Source organism: Buteo buteo, chromosome 3 (assembly GCF_964188355.1).
Source record: "Buteo buteo chromosome 3, bButBut1.hap1.1, whole genome shotgun sequence".
Lineage (NCBI taxonomy): Eukaryota > Metazoa > Chordata > Aves > Accipitriformes > Accipitridae > Buteo > Buteo buteo.
Genome location: NC_134173.1, coordinates 10,551,042 through 10,568,245, shown reverse-complemented (window position 1 = coordinate 10,568,245; position 17,204 = coordinate 10,551,042). Strand labels below are relative to the sequence as shown.

General features: G+C 41.7%; 2 protein-coding genes across 2 annotated transcripts; one reads left to right on the top strand and one right to left on the bottom strand.

Annotated features, from left to right (window-relative positions):
* Positions 1-320: 320 nt before the first annotated feature.
* Positions 321-2,927, bottom strand: ALG2 (ALG2 alpha-1,3/1,6-mannosyltransferase). Its single transcript, XM_075022838.1, has 2 exons — positions 2,514-2,927; positions 321-2,065 (listed from the first exon to the last, which is right to left on the bottom strand). Exons 1-2 carry the CDS (start codon positions 2,844-2,846, stop codon positions 1,163-1,165), a joined length of 1,236 nt encoding a protein of 411 aa, XP_074878939.1. The 5' UTR covers positions 2,847-2,927; the 3' UTR covers positions 321-1,162.
* Positions 2,928-3,159: 232 nt separating this feature from the next.
* Positions 3,160-8,319, top strand: SEC61B (SEC61 translocon subunit beta). The gene is made up of 4 exons (XM_075022837.1): positions 3,160-3,273; positions 3,369-3,466; positions 3,810-3,911; positions 7,986-8,319. The coding sequence occupies exons 1-4, from the start codon at positions 3,271-3,273 to the stop codon at positions 8,071-8,073; spliced, it is 291 nt and encodes a 96-aa protein (XP_074878938.1). The 5' UTR covers positions 3,160-3,270; the 3' UTR covers positions 8,074-8,319.
* Positions 8,320-17,204: the final 8,885 nt, after the last annotated feature.

Genomic DNA, 17,204 nt, shown 5'->3' with positions numbered 1-17,204 from the left:
ATTTGCAAAATTCAGACTACAAAATAATATTTCGTAGATAAAAAAGGATTTCAAAAATTGAGGAAATGGTATAGTTACTCAATCCAGTTTCAGACTTAAAATTCAACTTTATGGATTGTGTGTGCTATTAGAAACCAAATAGAACAATGAACTAATAAAGATGCGCTAAAAAGAGAGGTAGGTAAAAAACCCCAGATATACCTTGCCCAAAACCACGTATTACACTTGAAAAATAAGTCAAATTACTGTCACACGTGCAGTCACCATACTAGGAGAAACGTATCCCCCAGCTACACTATTCAGAAAAGTTTACTGAAAAGTTACCACTAAAACAAGCAAAATAAAATGTCTTTATTGCCTGCTCCAGATTAACACATTTTTTAAAAGTGTGCCGTCATTTAGAATGAAATGTTAAGTGAAAGGGATATCATTTAAGTCTCTACAAACCAGAAACTCTCAAAGTAAAATTACATCCTTATGCACTGCAGCTATCTGCATAGACATAGAATTTCATCACTAATGTTTTTGCCTGAGGTAGTCTGGTGTCCTTGGTTTTATTCTAGTCTCAGCTACCTCCTGCTCACACACCTGTACACTTCTTTATGACACCCAATGTGACAACATAACACAATTTAAGAAGTAGTGTAAAAGGTCAATCATTTATATCCCTAATGGTGTTGGTCCTTTTAAACACGCGGTTGGTTGGACTGCGCAATTCTCTCCATACTTCAGCTGAGATAGCTCTTTCACTTAAGTTACTGATGAACATTTGAAACACCTAAAAAATAAAGCTGCGCTTGTCTTATCTGTACAAATCCACATTTTGTAAACTGAAATCAGTCATATCGTATACAGTATTAAAGTAAAATGTGCAATGATTTTCTAGTAAGTTACTGCCATTTAACGATACATTTTTCCAAGGCACAGTACACAAAAGAACTCCTACAATGGCAGATCAGCCTACCACATAAAAATTTTAAACTTCTAATAAGACAGTGGGACATGTTTTGCTCGTTCTTTGTATCAAGCAACATAAGGCAGCACAAGAAGCATAACAAGGAACTTCAGATGTCCCAGGTTCTTCATCATAGTCACAATGAATACTGGTCTCCCATACAAATTAGAGATACAAAGCTGTAAAATATAATACGGGAATATAATTTTATTGTATTAATCTGCATATGTATTGGTACAGCTGTTCTGTGAATGCTTCTGAGGAAAATTTTTCCATAACTCTGGCTCTCCCAGCTGCTCCCATTGTGTCCTTTAAGAGAGGATCTCTCACAATTTTTTCCATGGCCTCAGAGAATTGCGTTGGCAGAGGATCACACAAAAATCCTGTAACATTATGCAAGATTGATTCTAAAGGACCGCCTGAATTAACTGCTATAACTGGACATCTCATATACATTGCCTCCAGAGGAACAATGCCAAAATGTTCATTGCTTGGCGTATAAAGCACACATACAGAGTTACTAAAAAGTGAGATCTTCTGTTCATCTGAGAATGATCTCAGAAAAGTGACATGGTCATTAACACTAAGCTTGGCTGCAAGTCTCCTCAGCTCTTCATAGTGCTCCACATTCTCCAGGACTCTTTTATCATAACCACCTGCCATAACCAGATGAACTTCATTCCACTCATGAGAATCAAGCCTTCCTCGAAGCTCACACAAAGCTTCAAGTGCCAACGCTAGATTCTTTTTTCTCTCATACCTATTAATGGAAAGAAACAAGAACTTTTTCTTTTTTGGTATCAGGTCAGCTATATCCGCAGGAACTACTGTTTCAAAGCTACTGATGTTGAGCGATGGGTAGAGGACGTCTGGGTTTATGTGAGATAAAGACTTAAACGTGTCCTTGAACACACTGGCAGTATACTTGCTGTTCACGACAATACAGTCTGCCATGCCAGTCGTGTACTCTTCCAGCCAGTCCAGCGGTAATCTGTAGATGCGCTTTAGGAGAGACTCTCTCTTGGTCAGAAGCTGATCAGGAAAGTGACAGTAGAACAAAACCTTCTTACGGGTTCTGGCCAGTCTAAGTACAGGAATGCAAGCAGACACCTAGGGCAACCAGGAGAGACAGGACAAGAAGAGACGTTTATTATTTGTGTTTAGTGTCACTGGCCCATACATGGGATTTCAAAGCCATGCCCCTTGAGCCAGTCCTTTGCAAACCAAATGCCTTCTCCCTCTCCCCTCCTCAAGCGCATCAAGCTGCACTCCCCCATCCAGGACCTCTTGCTGCGGCTCTAGATTTCCTCCCTCACCTCGGCCTGCCAGGCCGCCAAGACCCCCCACCCCCACCCCTCGCCCCCCCAGACCCCCCCAAGCCCTGGGAGCTCCCCACGCACCTCCTCCCACCAAGACCCATCACCAGAGAAGACCTGCGCGGGAAACCCAAGCGGCGGCCGCTTCCTCTCCCTCCCCCCGGCCAGCAACCCCCTCCCCACCAAACGACGGCCGCCCCCTCCCCACCAAATGGCGTCCACCCCCCCTCCGGGCCCCGCACCTGGTCGCAGACGAAGGCGTCCACCGGCTCGCCGCTGAGCAGCAGGACGTACAGCGCCACAAAAACCATGCGCAGGGCGGCGCACAGCGCCTGTCCCCGGCCCCACAGGCTGCGGGGCAGCCACCCGCCGGCCCGCCGCACCGACAGGCCCCGCGTCTCCGCGAAGCAGCGCTCGGCGTCGTAGTGCGCCGTCCAGATCTGCACCCGGCAGCCCCGCGCCCGCAGCGCCAGGGCCGCGTCCACTACCAGCCGCTCCGCCCCGCCTAGCCCCAGGTCCGGGTGCAGGAACAGGACGGACGGGCCTTCCCCTTCCCCCTCCGCCTCCACCGCCATTGCTGCCGCGGGGCTGGACCGGGAGCCCGGCCGCCACGTACCGGGCAGCGACGCGCATGCGCAGCCCTACGGCCACCGCGGGACACGTCAGCCTTCCTACCGGGCCTTCCCTCCGGCCGGGCGGCCCGGGCGCTGCCTGGCGCCTCGTCCCACGTCTTCCCCGCTCGGCCGCCCCGGCCCTGCCACCGGTGAGGGAACGAGAGCGGCCGAGGCGTCGAGCGGAGTCGGCTCGCTCGGATAAGCGGCCGCTGAGGCGGGTGGGGAAGGGAAAAGAAGGCGGTGCTGCTCAGGCACTATCCCGGGCAGCCGGGAGGGCCCTCGGGAGGCGCGGCGCGGGGGCGGGGCCTGCTGCGGGCAGGGACGTGGCCGGAGCGGCCGTGGAGGAGCGTGTGTGGGGCCGTGCCGACCCCCCGTTGCCGCCGCCATGGTGAGGTTCTGCCCGGGGCGGGGGGGTGGCTGAGGCGTCCTCTCTCCCCCGGCTGTGTCCGCCGGCCCTCACCCGGTTCTCTCCTCTCTCCGCAGCCCGGGCCCAACCCCAGCGCTACGAGCGTCGGCTCCTCCGGCCGCTCCCCCAGCAAGGCCGTGGCTCCACGCGCGGCGGGCTCCACCGTCCGGCAGAGGTAGGTGCCCGCGGCGGCTCCGGAGGGCGTGGGGGCAACCCTTTCCCTTCCCTGTCCTTTGTATTTTTTTGGGGGGGGGGGGGGGAGAGACGGTGCAAAGGGGCTGAGCTGTGCGCTTCCCCGGGGGGTGCGGGCAGGGCTGCTGAGGGTCGAATTCGGCGGTCCTCGGCGGTCCTGGCTGTATCCCCAGGCGGTGCTGCCCCCAGCCATCGTGCCCTCTGCTTGCCTGGCTGCGGAGGCTGATGCGGGTGTCTTCTGCCGAGTCTCTTGGGGTGCTTCGTGTTAGAAGCTGGCAGGCTGCTGACGTGTTTTGGGTTTTGTTTCGTTCTGTTACCCCCTGAAGGAAGAATGCCAGCTGCGGGACAAGAAGTGCGGGCCGTGCCACTTCCACGGGTACTGGTGGGATGTGGCGATTCTACACTGAGGACTCCCCAGGGCTCAAAGTGTAAGTTGGATATATGGGTGGTGGCAGCCGTGAGAACTATATATTTCACCTGCTTATGTAATCTTTCACTCTTTGGACTGAGAGGTCAATGTCTGCACTGGAAAACATGCTGAGTTGATGGGTGCTTAGACAGAGCTGGGACAAAATATTTTATTTAGTCTGTAAAGCTGGAGAGGTAGTTTATAGAGTTATAGCAGCTTTAAAAAGGTAGGTACAAGTTATAGTTTGTAGTTGCCTAGGCTTATCTTAAGTGGTCTTTGAAGACTGCAAGCAATTCCTTTGAAGTTGGGAAACATTACTTGTCACAGTGAATTTAGGCATCCTTGTGCATGCTTTTGTTCCCTTTTAATTAACCTTTTGGTTTTGCTTTGTTAATAGATATGTTGTGATTCTGCACTCCCCCTTGAAAACATAATGTAACTGATAAGCCACATGCTTGCAGAATCTCAGGTGCTTTTTAATAAAAGCTGAAGATAAATTATTTTAGCTAAGCTTGCAAAGCAGATAGCATTCCGATAATTTGTATATCCCTGTTTTTACAAGGTGAATGTTCAAACATTATGGTCAAATGTCTGGTGGTAGTATCCCTTAAGCTGTAAAGAGAGCCTAGGTTTTTAGTTTTTGGCCAGTTTAAGTCATTCAGATCTGTTTTCCAGACAAGCTTTGCAGCCTAATACTTGGCTAACAAAGGTGGAAGGTGTATTTCAGCTGATGGGTGTGTGCCAAGTCATACCCTGAGTGGAAGTTTGTGCTTCTTGTAGAGTTACACATCATGGCCTTTTGTTCTTATGGGGTTGAAGAGACTCAAGATGCTCAGGGATGACCCTATGGCTTCTTTTTTCTAGAATCCATTACTATTTTATTTTGGAGCCCTTTAAGAGGGCTGCTGCTGGCTGCATGAACAGAATATTTGGGGAAGGGCTGGTGGTAGTCTAGTTAGTGATTGTTCCATGAGTAATCCTTCCTCTGAAGTTGTCTGACGTGTTTTCATTTTCATATGTGCTTGACACTTTAAAAATCAAAAACTGTACAGCAAACCGTCAAAGTAGTGGTGATCTGCTACTACAGGTCTTGCTTTCTCCATTCTGAATCCAGAGAGGAGACAAGGCAGGGAAAAGAAAAGGACAATGAGCAACAATAGTGTTCTAAAGCAAATCTATGCAGATAGCCAAGGCAACTATTTTCTGTATTGTTTGGTCTGCTAAAGCTCAATTAAAAAAAAAAAAAAAAAAACCAAACTGAGAAAAACTAAAGTGTTCTACCCTTAGGTAGATTTTAATTTTTTTTCAGTAGATTTGTAAGACAAGCAGTCAAAGCAGCTTTACCAATTTCAGTAAGTTTCCTTTTGAATCCTTTGGTTTCACTTTGATGCTGAATGGCCGCTCAGTTGTTCTGATCTTCAATACTAGCAGGTCAGCAGGTAGATTTTCCCTTCTATTTATGTTGTAACACAGTGGTTCCCAGTTTTAAGGTTTGGAATACTGGGAGTGGTTTTTTTGCAAGCTGCCATGGGTAGCTGTATGGTCAGGCTTTTCACGGAAGAAACAAATCTGTTAAAATGAGTTGGTTTTATAAATCAACTGCACACTAGATGTAATGTTTTCTGAACCACGGCTTGGGAGCAACTTTCTTGCTTACAGCTTTCTGTGTATTTTTCTAAGTATGTTTTTTTTTTCCGTAGCAACCAATTGTTATGATCTCTGTCCTATTCAGTAGGCTTAAAAATGAAGAGGGGTTATAGAGGGGTGTGGTGGCCTCAGTAAAGTGCTTCAGCCAAAGTTGTTTTTAAAAATGGTTGTGATCACTACTGCATAAAGCAGTGTAAAAGCTTAGCCTGGTGGGTTGGGGTTTTTGTGTGTTTTCTCATGTTGTTTAAAATACGAGCTCTTAAAATTACTATGAAAAAATACATAAAACCATCAGAGAACAGGTTATTTCATGCTAGCCATGATCAGGAGAATTCCACTCTAGATCAGAAGTTTTATATTTTATATTATACATAATTATACCTCTGATGCTTCAGGTATTTAGTATCTGTGCTCAACATCAGAAATAATAAATATTTTGAATAAGCAAGTTTGGTTTGCCTCAGAGAAGTACATTTATCTGTGGTACAGGATGCTACAAAATATATATGTCTCTAAAAACAATATTAGCAAAAGGAATCTGTGGGGGAAAGAATTGAGAGTGGGATGTGGTATTTTTCTCCTTAAAACTCGGATCAAGCATTGCATACTTTGAAAAGAAGACTAAACCCAAACTTGTTCCTCTTTCTGTGGTACTTGGTACCTGTGGTTCCTGTATCTTGTCTTGAGCTTTCTTGCTTAAAGAGCTATAGGTGGTGTTTCCTGTAGAGCTGTGATAGAGAATCAAATTGGGCTTGTGGTGTAATAGGCAGCCTTATGAAAGACATTCTGAGAACGCACAGTACTAAATCTTTAGAGGTGCCTGAATTTTTTGTTTTTTTAATTACTATTTATTTAAACTGCGTGGTGGGCCGAGAAGATTCAGGTGTATGGAGGAGAATTGCAGGGTTTCAGCAGGTTGTCTTTGGGACTGGAGGAAATTAGATACACATGTTAGTATTGGAAAGTTGATTATTCTGTAGGGGGGATCAATGTCATCTGCATGTTTAAAAAAACCTCCAAACAATCCACCCTTTTTATTTCCATGTTGCTCTGTTCTGGTTAGTGGTGCTCCTCTATTCCTCTGTGCCCTTCAGCAAAGAGTAGCTCACGTATTACTACTACTAAAGGCTTAAATGAATTAAATAGTAATTCAGATACAGCGTAAGGACTTTGCGCGCCTGATAGCATTACGGTTTATATTATGTAGGACATAAACTTCAAATATGTATAAAACACTGGGGGTTGAGAGGTACACTCTGTTGCTTAGTGAAAGATAGCCCTTGATAGGGGTTGCTTACATAGTTACTGTGTGTGTGGACTTTTTTTAGTTTGCATGTTTTGTCAATGATTTATTTGCTAAATGCTTTATGTCTGTGTTTAGGGTTCTCCATACCCAAATAAGTCTGTTAGATAATAATTGAGTTTTAAAACTCAATGTAAGATTACAGTTAATGAACATTTGAATTACATGGACTATGATCTCCTAGAAAAATACGTTAGTAAATTGTTTCAATCAATTTTCAGTTTCTTTTTTAATTTGTATTCAAGTAACACTTACCTGCTTACAAACAGTAACCTGGAGGGAAATACAGGCTGGATAACAGAATTCATGGTGTTTCTACCAACAGCAAGTTGAAAATCAGAAACAAGATTGTATGAAGCGAGTAGTATGATGCAGTGTTGAGTGTGTGTAATTGTGTAATAGGGTGCGTAATTGTTGTGTCTCAGAACAGTGTGAAACAGCTGATACAGTCTCTCAACATGCACCCTATGATTAAACTGTTTTTTTTAAAAACATCACTATACCATATCTAGACAATGTATAAAAGTGAGAAGGAAAAAAGTTAAGAAATTTGTTAATATATACATTTTAGGTAATGATTTAATCATAGAGTTAACTGACATTCTGTGTATCTCTTTCAAGAAAACAGAAGTTCCCATCTCTCATCCACTGCTGCCATTATTTTCAAACGAAGTAAAACCTCTTAAAAAACAGCTAATGCGAATTTTATGCCAAAATTTCACTAGCCGCTAGAGGACTCTGTTGGTTTTTGTATCTGACTACATCTCTGTTCAGGTGGCTATCTGAGTAGTAAATACAGATGATAATTTTCTGGAGATTGTTTTCACAATGATGAGTAATAATGAACCATTAATTATTTTTTAAATAAGTTAGGTTTTTTGTTATTATATTTTACTTTATAGTCACGTAACGTTTAGGGTGTGTAAAACTGTACCTTTAAAAACATAGGGGCAGCAGCAGTTTTTGATAGAGATGGCTATCTCATTTCTGTGTACTTCAAGGTGTTTCTGTGGGAATGGAGTAAGAGTTTTCTAGTACAATTGCTTATGAATCGATGAGTTCGCTTGGCTGATAATGACCAGCCTTTGGACAAAGCAGACTTTTTTTTTTATGTTAATGCCTTTTTTTTTTCTTTATTTTTAGTGGGCCTGTTCCAGTTTTGGTCATGAGTCTTCTTTTTATTGCTTCTGTGTTTATGCTGCACATCTGGGGTAAATACACTCGTTCATAGACTCAGCTGCCAACTTAAAGCATACATCTTGGACCAAAAATATGGTGGATCCTGGTTGTTCTTGGAGAGAGACTGGGGAAGCTTCCTATCACCTGTTGAAGTTCTGTCAACTTTGGCTCTAATACCGAATGAGTTTCTCAGTTCGCTATTTGGGCAGGTTTAAAGTCTGTCATGGGTCATTTTGTATTTGTATCTGTACACTTAGAATACAGGTATTGCAATAAAAGTTGTATATGGAAATAGAAACAGTCTTAACTGTATTTTTTCTTCCTATTCCAATATACCACAACTGAAACTATACTTGTGGTTTTCATATATAACCATATTTCTGAGTCAGTGCCATTTGACAATTCAAACCAGATTCTTCTATACTGTACCTTGCTATATAATTTTATGCCAGAAGGTCTTTCCTTCTGAATGGGAGAGGCAAAATCAGGCGCACAAACATGTGAAGGCAAGTTAAACTTTACTCAGTGCTCCACTTGAGGAAAAACGTGAACTGGTACCTAACTGATTTTAAAGAGAATAATTGCATGGCTGTCAAAGACATGTTTCTTCTGTAGGTTCAGACTCTTTCAAGGAGACTTAGGCAGGAAAATGGAATGGGAGGACTGGAAAAGCAATGGCTGCATTTTAAATAACAGGACACGCAAAAAGCCTGAGATACATCTAAGTGACTCTTCAGATAATCAGTCCAGTTTCCTTCTGGGTGTTGTTCTTTATTTTCCTTTTGAAAGGTCAGGCAGCTCTTACTTCTCTTTTTAAAGGTACATATATATTGGTACATTAGTGTTTCAGTTGTTTCTCACTGCTGATATGGTCTTGAGATTCAGGTAACCAAATCAGGCCTTTCCATGCAGTTGGATAGAATTATTTTAGCCTGTTGTTCATGTTACAATTCCTGTTTGATTATCAGCTTGTAATGGGAAAACAATATTCTTGGTTATGCAGCCAAGTGTTGGCTGCTGACATGTTGTAGAAGCAGCCTCTCTTACGTACCACCTTCCTTTAAAGCAATTCTTAAAGTAGCATTACTTCTGAAAAGAAGAAACTGTTCAGAACAGAAACAAGAATGAGTATGGCATCAGGGCTATGAAGATAATTGCTTTTAGCTGTGCTTATGCCATAATACCTAGTGTAAATGTAGAGGGAAAGATAGAAGCTTGAAGCAGAAACTGAAAATTGTCTTACCAAATGTAATGGTAGGAGGGTTGTGTTTTCAGAGGATTGAAAGTTGAGGAACAGGGAATTCTGGTGACTCAAAGGCAGTGGGGTAGCAGGATACACTAAAGCGGTAGAAACTGAGCCAAATAAATCATGTATCAAAGGGAAAATGATCCACAAATCACTTGCAGCTATGCATATGGGAGGGAAGTAAAAACACAAGGGAAAATGACACAAACAGGGGGATTAGCTCACCACTTCAAAAGGCAGAACTAAGGATCTCTTATTTAAATGCTGTGCCTAGCAAGAAACGAAGGTCTGTACAGTCAGTGACTTTGTTTTAAGGCAAGAAAGAAAATGCTAAGAAAAGACCAAATGCAAGTCAGTTGTTCTACTGACCACGCAGACAGACTGTGCTGCTGACTTAATTTGTGGTACTCAAAGGGAAAGGAATAACGTACTCTAAGATAGCGTAAGGGAAAGGAATAATGGATAACAGTAATACCCATTTAGGTAAACTTTCTTTACTCTTGATGTTTTCTAAAACAGGGGGAAAGAATTTTCTTTTAAACACTTCTGGTCCCTAAAAGCTGTTTTGCCACATCAAATAATTCCATTTAAATTCTCCCATATTTTTGCTTGTCTGGTATCTTGCTGCTTCTAAAGACCAAATCAGCTACAAACTCAGAAAAAGAAGAGGGGCGGGGGGAAAGCTTACTGCTGTACAGCCTACATTTAATTCAGCTGAGTATAAAAATGTTGACTGTTTTGACAGTGCTGTCCTTGATTAAATATTTTGTTTTCTAGAATGGCCTGTATCATAGATTTTTGCATATACTGTCAAAGAGTTTAATGTCTATAATTTTGCACAAATTACTTGCCACTCCTTCTTGGCTTTATATTTTGGAAGTGTGAGCTTTCCTATGGTTTAAAAAATCTTGCTGCTTTAATTCATGAAAGAAGTGATGCTTCAGTTGCATGCAGCTAGCTGAAACATCCATAGCTTTGTTTGATGTTCCTTGTACGTAATGAAAAGACAGATTTCTCTATCTAGCACTTTTATGCTAATCATTAAAATGATCACAAATTGAAAACATACGATATTCACACTCTTATTTTTAGCATTGCATGTACATGAGCTGTAGTGGATTCTTGCAGTCGGTGTTTATCAAAACTTCAGCTCCGCAGGTACAGGTAAAGAAATGCAGGTTGCAGAGACTTAGTGGAAGTTGGCTAATAATGAATGTGAAATTCTGTTTCACCTGGGTGAATAAATTATGGTCATGCTGATAAACAGTAGCTAATCTGTAATACAAAAACCTAGTCTTTCAGTAATAAGTGGAAAAGAAGAAAGTATGGTCATTTGCAAAGCTTTATGTCAGACAGCTAGGAATTAGTAAGACTTTGGCTTTTTATGCTTATTTGGGTGTAACTGAAGCAAAAGCTTGGCTGAGCTGACTTAGAAGTGGTAAGTATCTTTATAGTTTACTTGAGTGCCACAGAAGGCTCTAGGTCCACAAAGATCTTTACTTGGTCTCCTTAACAATAAAGGTTCAGGAAATCTGGAAGAACTTACATTTCCGTAGAAGATGCGATAAAGTACTAGAGTGTTTTATTCTTGACTTTAAAAAAAAAAATAAAATGTTTGCAACCTCAGGCTCAAGTGAAGAAGGGGTTTTATAAGGAAATGGTCCTGTTATACATGAGTATGTCTATGCCACTTAAGTTTTCCCTCTCTCCCCCAGCAATAGATCTGAGTGTGAGCCAACTTCAGTCTGACTTAACAGGAATAGACGCTGAAAGATGCTATTCTTGAGGGAATAGGTAGCTGGTGGAGGAGACGACTGTGGAAGTTCTCTCTGAGCAAGAGACTGTCACTTTTAACTTGTTACCGAGGGAGAATAAGGGGAGAGCTAAACTTCTTAAATGCCTTTATGATAGGAAAAGCTTTAATCTTTGCGGTTGCACCTTCTTGTACACTGAAGTCAATCACTTACAAGCTATGGATCTGTAGGGATGGGGGGGCTTCATTAGTGCTGATGTTTCAGAGCTACATTTTACTTCTGCTGTCTGCGTATAAGCCAGCTCTACTGCACAAAACCAATCTGTTTGTTTTCCTTCTAGGCTTCACTATTTACTGGTATCCAGTTGGTTACCTCCAGGCCAACATTTCTTGTAGCGTGCATATAGCATGCGAACTCCTCCCATCTTTTGTCATCATGTCACGATAAATACTGTGCCTCTGATAATCACTCGTAATGTTTGTCGTTCTTGAAGGGACCAAGGGGGAGGGCAGTTGTTCAACTGTCCCATACATACACAGCTCTTCTGCAGCAGAAGGATTTTTTTTTTTGCTTTTATCACATCAGACTCTGAATTTACCCTCCAAGAAGAAACTGTCAGTTCCTCCCAATGTCTCATTTATCTCCAGCTGCTTCTTAAGCTCTCTGAGCCTATCAGACATAACATAAACTAGTGTAAGCTCTCTTCAGTACTGTTCATAGTGAGTTATAATGCCTTTATTACAGGCATTTATGTATCTGTAAAGATCTGCGCATGCACGTATGTATGGTCGCTTTATCAGTTTAGAAATGCAAAAGGATGTGTCTCTGAAAATGTAAGATGGTATGCCCTTATTAGACTGCACCGTGACAGCAGTGCAAAGAAGCAAACAGAACAGCTTGTGTTCTCTTCCTCAGCTGTGTTAGCTAGAGATGAGTGGATGCTATACTGAGATCATGTGGTGAGAGCTAAATGATTTTATAAATATATTCATGGATTCTGTGAGGGGCTTGGTAGAAAAATTTATCTTTTTTTTTGGTCTGGAAAAAGAGATGCCTCTTGTTTCTCCAGAGGCTAACTTGCTATGTATTTCCAGCTTTGATAATAAGGCTGCACTGACATCCTCGTGTTAGCTGTTCATGTAAATGTGTTTCATAGAAGGCTATGTTTTGTAGACTTGACATTGTTAGTAATATGTTAAGAGTATTAATGAATCTTAATTTGGGATGCAAGCTATAAGAGGGGACTGTCTGCCTTTTGGCTTTTTTTTTTTATTGAGGGGAAAATTGTATAGCATTTGTGATTTCTGCTTTGATTTCAGAAGTTGGTGAAAAGAAAGGTAGGCAGAGCAAGAGCAGGTGTGACATTACTGAGTACACCTCATCCCTGACATATGTTGTGACCTTCTCTTCTTCCTTCTATATTCTAGTTGTTTCTTCTTCTCTGGAGGCTGCCGATTATACTGAATTGTGCCATGTAGTAGGATAGTGCTCTGATGCAGAGATGTGGCAGGTAGTAACAACAGTGAACAGAACAGACCCATTTTACTTATGATAAAATCCAAGTTCAGATGTGGATCACCACAGATTTGACACCTTTACCTCACATTCGGCTGCAAGTTGCAAATAATTATCCTTGTGTCTTATTTTGAAGTATTTTTCACACAGCTGCCTTCTAGAATAGTGTGTGTGATCTTTTGACCGACCAGAAATGGAGGAATTCTTTGAAGTTACAGTATCATTTCGTAAAACAGAACTAAGCAGAACTTCATGCACTGCCTCCTCCAAAGAGCTGTTTGTCTTAATATTAACAAAGTGAATTTCTAGCTCATTTAGTGTGGGGGTTTTTGGTTTTTTAGTTCAAGCATTTATGACTGAGTGAATACACTGACCTGTTTTGCTCCTCTGATACTACAGAGAGATATCAAATATATTTACAAATGCTGCAGAGGTAAGACATTATCTCAGTGAAATGCTTCCAAAATAAAATTAGAACTAAATTTATAGTCAGTATGCTCCAGTTTCAGAGGGGCTGCATCCCCAACATCTATTATCAAACAGCATTCTGTGAGACCTTCTTCCATGTTTGTTAGCTGCTGTTCTGAGTGTTTTTCTGGTAACGTAGTATGAAAAGAACCTAAAGCAATGTTGCCTTACGTTCCCAAGATTGGCTGATAAGTAATGTTACTCCTTTCTTACATAAAAGTACCATGCAGTTACAAGTATGGTATATGTTGTAATCAGTGGAGGAGAGCATATGTGTTCCTTGCCTCAGGAAGACATCTGTGAAGGAAAAAACATAACAGCATGATACAAACTGCTGAGAAGTTTGCAAAAGACTACACTATCCTAATTGAGTGTGAATCTGAACCTGATGCAGTTGTGGGGCTTGGTAGACCCAGCTTTCTAATTTTATTCCATTGTTGGCTTCATGTTCCATGCTGAAAAGCTTTTTTTATCACGTTTTATGGTGTGGGGGCATGTTTTACAAAACAAACAAACAAAAAATTTATGGAAGGCTGAAAACTCATGCATGGAGGAACTCACCGTGGTGGATAATAGAATTAGAGCCTTTCTCTCCTCTGTTCCAGGTGGAATGAAATAATACTAATCTCCCTGCTGTCTGCATGCAAAATTACCTAATGATAGAATTGCCTTAATTGAATGACAGAGTTTGTGGAGTGTGATTATCTCCCTGTCTCTGAGCAGAGAAAGAACCTCAAAACACCTTTGGGAAGAAGAAAATGCTTTTGCTAGTTCTGCTTCCAAGAATATTTTCCACCTCTAAGCTGAAATTATTTCAAACCACTTTCTGCCCCATGGCAAACTCAGGAACAGAAGGGCATCAGATAGGGCCTCTTGGACCACTGCATGAAGATTGACCACTTTGAGGGGAAAATTTTTCAGTAAAATGACTTCTTGCAGCAAACTTTGTATCTCGGTTGTTTAGGCTGTTGTGGCTGTGGCAGTGTAGCTTCTCTGAAAAAGCATCTATGTTCTGCAGAGAGCACAGAGGTCTTTCCTTTGTCATGGTGTCGGAGCAAGGTAGTTCCCCTGCAGCTATTCCTTCCTGATGTTTAAGGAATGCCACTACTTCATCCAGTGATAGCCCTTTCTCCCCACTTTTTCTGGCTTTTCTTGAGGATGGGTAACTTGATGAGTTCCTTTTCTCTGCATGAACAACACAGAAATCTCACCTCTAAGATGAGATTTAACTTTAGATGAGGTAACTTTAGATTTCCACAATGTAGCTGCTAATAGCTCTGCACCTTTTGTAGTCACTGGTGACAAACCTGCATTTCTAGGGCTTAGTTCTGCCAACCTGTTTTAGTGTCAGGGGAAAAGGTGCTGTGTAGCTGCCTTTTGCTCCAGGCAGCTGAAGAACTGTGGACAGCAACTCAGAGTAGTCAGAGCATTTGTCAACATTATAGGTGCCAGACTGAGGTGAAATCCAACCCTGCATCCCAGCTGCTGCTGAGAGAGCCACTGATCTTTAACTTCATTATGGTGATGAAATAATGTGAGAGTGTACAGTGGTGATGAAACCCAAAAAATCTCATGAAGTCATATTTGGCAGGTCACAGTCGTCAACAAAGACTTTCCAAAGAGCAAAAAGTTTAGCAGCACCATGATCCTTGAAGAAAAAATAATTGGCGATTCAGGAAAGCACTTAAAAAACCCAATAAGTCGGTAAATGCTGCTGGAGCATGTTTGTTCCACATGGGTATTACTTTCATTTTAACTTGCTTCATGTTGGTTGTGCCAACACAGAGTTAAGAGTCTATCTGCTAGTGCCTTGGCATCACTAGGCAGCGTTTTGTGCTATGTATGGCAACTGAGTCACCCCTATGCAGTGGGAAAAAAACCAAATTGAATGGATGTAAGTTTTGACTAGTCTTAGTCTTGTATCAAAATAATTCTGTAACCAATGAGGAATAAAAAGAAAACCTCTTAGAGAAATGTTAGCAAACTGTTACTGTGTGTGTGATGGGCTTGACTGTCTCATAGTGAAGCTAATGGGAAACCTGCTAAGCATCTGTGTGAGGAGGACGAAGCAGTTGTGGGTTTGTGTCAGAAAGGAAATTTAATGCTTTTACTGTTCATTTTCTAAGCTCGCTCTTTACTGTAAACCTGAAATGAATACCCAGGAGCTATACTGATGATTAAATTCAGCTTGATCAGAAAAATAGGCCTTCCTTGTACTTAAGGGAAGGAATGAGCTGTAAAACAATGTGCTTCCTCCAAAAGATTGCCTTTTTAATTATTTTTTTCTGAGGTCTGCCAGCAAGGCAACAGAATAAGCTCTGCAGACCTCAAGAACTGTTTTGATGAAACCAGGCAGCCTTCGAAAGTGACTTGGCAGGAAAAGAAAGATGGCAGTAGATGTCCCTTTCTGCTTTCTGAAGGTATAAGTAAAGACTGAAAGTTGTCTTTTTTTTTTATCCTCCTCCCACCCCTTTCAAACTCTGGCATCTGCTTTTCTTCTGCATTAGGTATTAAGGCCTCTTTAGCCAGGCCTTTTCACTGGAGAAGTAGAGAAATTATGAAATCATGAAGTGTTAAGGGAAAATGGAGCAGTTCTGTCCAAAAGGATGACTAGAAGATGTTTTCTTCCTTAAAAAAAAAAGCTATTTAAATCAACAGCTAATTAACATCTTGATGAAGGATGTTTTCATGTTCAATAGCTTCAGCTTTTCACTATCGCTACTACATTCTCAATAAATAGCCATGAAAAGATAGAAGGTAGCTTGCTGCAACTTACAATATATGGTAGATTGAAATAAAATAAGCCACATCTTACCCCAGACCATGTTCACATACAAAAAAAAAAAAAGTATTCCTCCTAAACAACAAAGTTAGCATTTATGAGGATCTGATGCTATCATAAATTCATGATCTTTTCAAAAAGTAATGTGTGAATAAAAATCATTAAATTAAATATTAAAAATATTTTTAAATCTATATGCTTAACTTTCTATAATCTCAAAACAATTATTTTTTAAAACTTATTAATTAAAAAAATATTTTTGTTTTGGTCAAAATTCAAATGAAAAGTAGTTGCCAAATGTCAACATTTTCCATGAACTGGAAATTCAAATTGAAACCAGCACTTAACACTAGCTAGCTATGACAATGTGAAATAATATTGAAAATATAGGTATAGGTCATAACGAAATGTACTTTGGAAGGGACTCCTGGACTTCTTTGGTCCAGCTCCCTGCTAATAGCAGGGCAAGCATCGAAGCTCGACCAGGTTGCTGAGGGCCTTGTCCAATTGCATTTTGAAAATCTCCAAGGAGGGAGATTTCAGAGTTTCTCTGGGTACCTGTCCCTGTGCTTAACCACTCTCTGGTGAAGATTTTTTTCTTATATCCAATTAGAAGTTCCTTTGTTTGACCTTGCAGTGATTGCCTCTCATCCTTTTGCTGTGCATTGCTGAGAGCACTCTGGCTCCATCTGCTCTCTAACCTTAGATAGGTGAGGACAGCAGCTAACATTTCCCCCTTAGCCCCCTTGAGCTAAACAAACCGGTTGCTTCTGTCCCTGTATGTCATGTGCTCCAGCCCCCGAACATCTAAGTGGCTCTCTCCTAGATTCTCCAGTTTATCATTGTTTCTTTTGTACTGGGGGCACAAAAGTAGACACGGTATTCTAAATGAGTGTCAAATAAAGGAGTATCTTTAGGATTACTTCCCTTGACATGGTCTTTGTGCCTTTTTCTGTATGGTTAGTCTTCATCGCTGCAAGGGCATGCTGCTTGGTCATGTTCCACTTGTCCACTGGGACACCCAGGTCCTTTTCGGCAGAGTTGCTCTCTGGTGAGTCAGGACATGTCTTCTTGTTGCACGGTGTTGCTCTATCCAAGATGCAGGATTTAACATTTGTCCTTCCTGAACTTCAAGAGGTTTTTATTACCTCATTTTTCCATACTCCTAAGGTCCTTCAGATTGGTGTGCTATTCTTCAGCCTAGCTACCACTTCCTTGAATTTGGTGTCCTCACAAACTTGCTGAAGATGCAGGTAATGATACCAATTGCCTTCCTGCCAGGAGCACGAGAATGAGTCTGCATCACTGCAGGTTTACTCTAAGTTCCTGTCCCTGTTTTTGACCATCCGCACAAAAAAACCTGGTATGTCTGGGCTTGTGTGCAAGGCTGGCATTGAGATACTGGATTTCACATAAGA

Coding starts and splice junctions, on each gene's coding strand:
- ALG2 (XM_075022838.1), bottom strand. CDS start 2,846: ATGGCGGTGGAGGCGGAGGGGGAAGGGGAAGGCCCGTCCGTCCTGTTC. Junction 2,066..2,513: donor ACGCCTTCGTCTGCGACCAG/GTGCGGGGCCCG, acceptor TGGTTGCCCTAG/GTGTCTGCTTGCATTCCTGT.
- SEC61B (XM_075022837.1), top strand. Junction 3,467..3,809: donor GGCTCCACCGTCCGGCAGAG/GTAGGTGCCCGC, acceptor TACCCCCTGAAG/GAAGAATGCCAGCTGCGGGA. Junction 3,912..7,985: donor GACTCCCCAGGGCTCAAAGT/GTAAGTTGGATA, acceptor CTTTATTTTTAG/TGGGCCTGTTCCAGTTTTGG.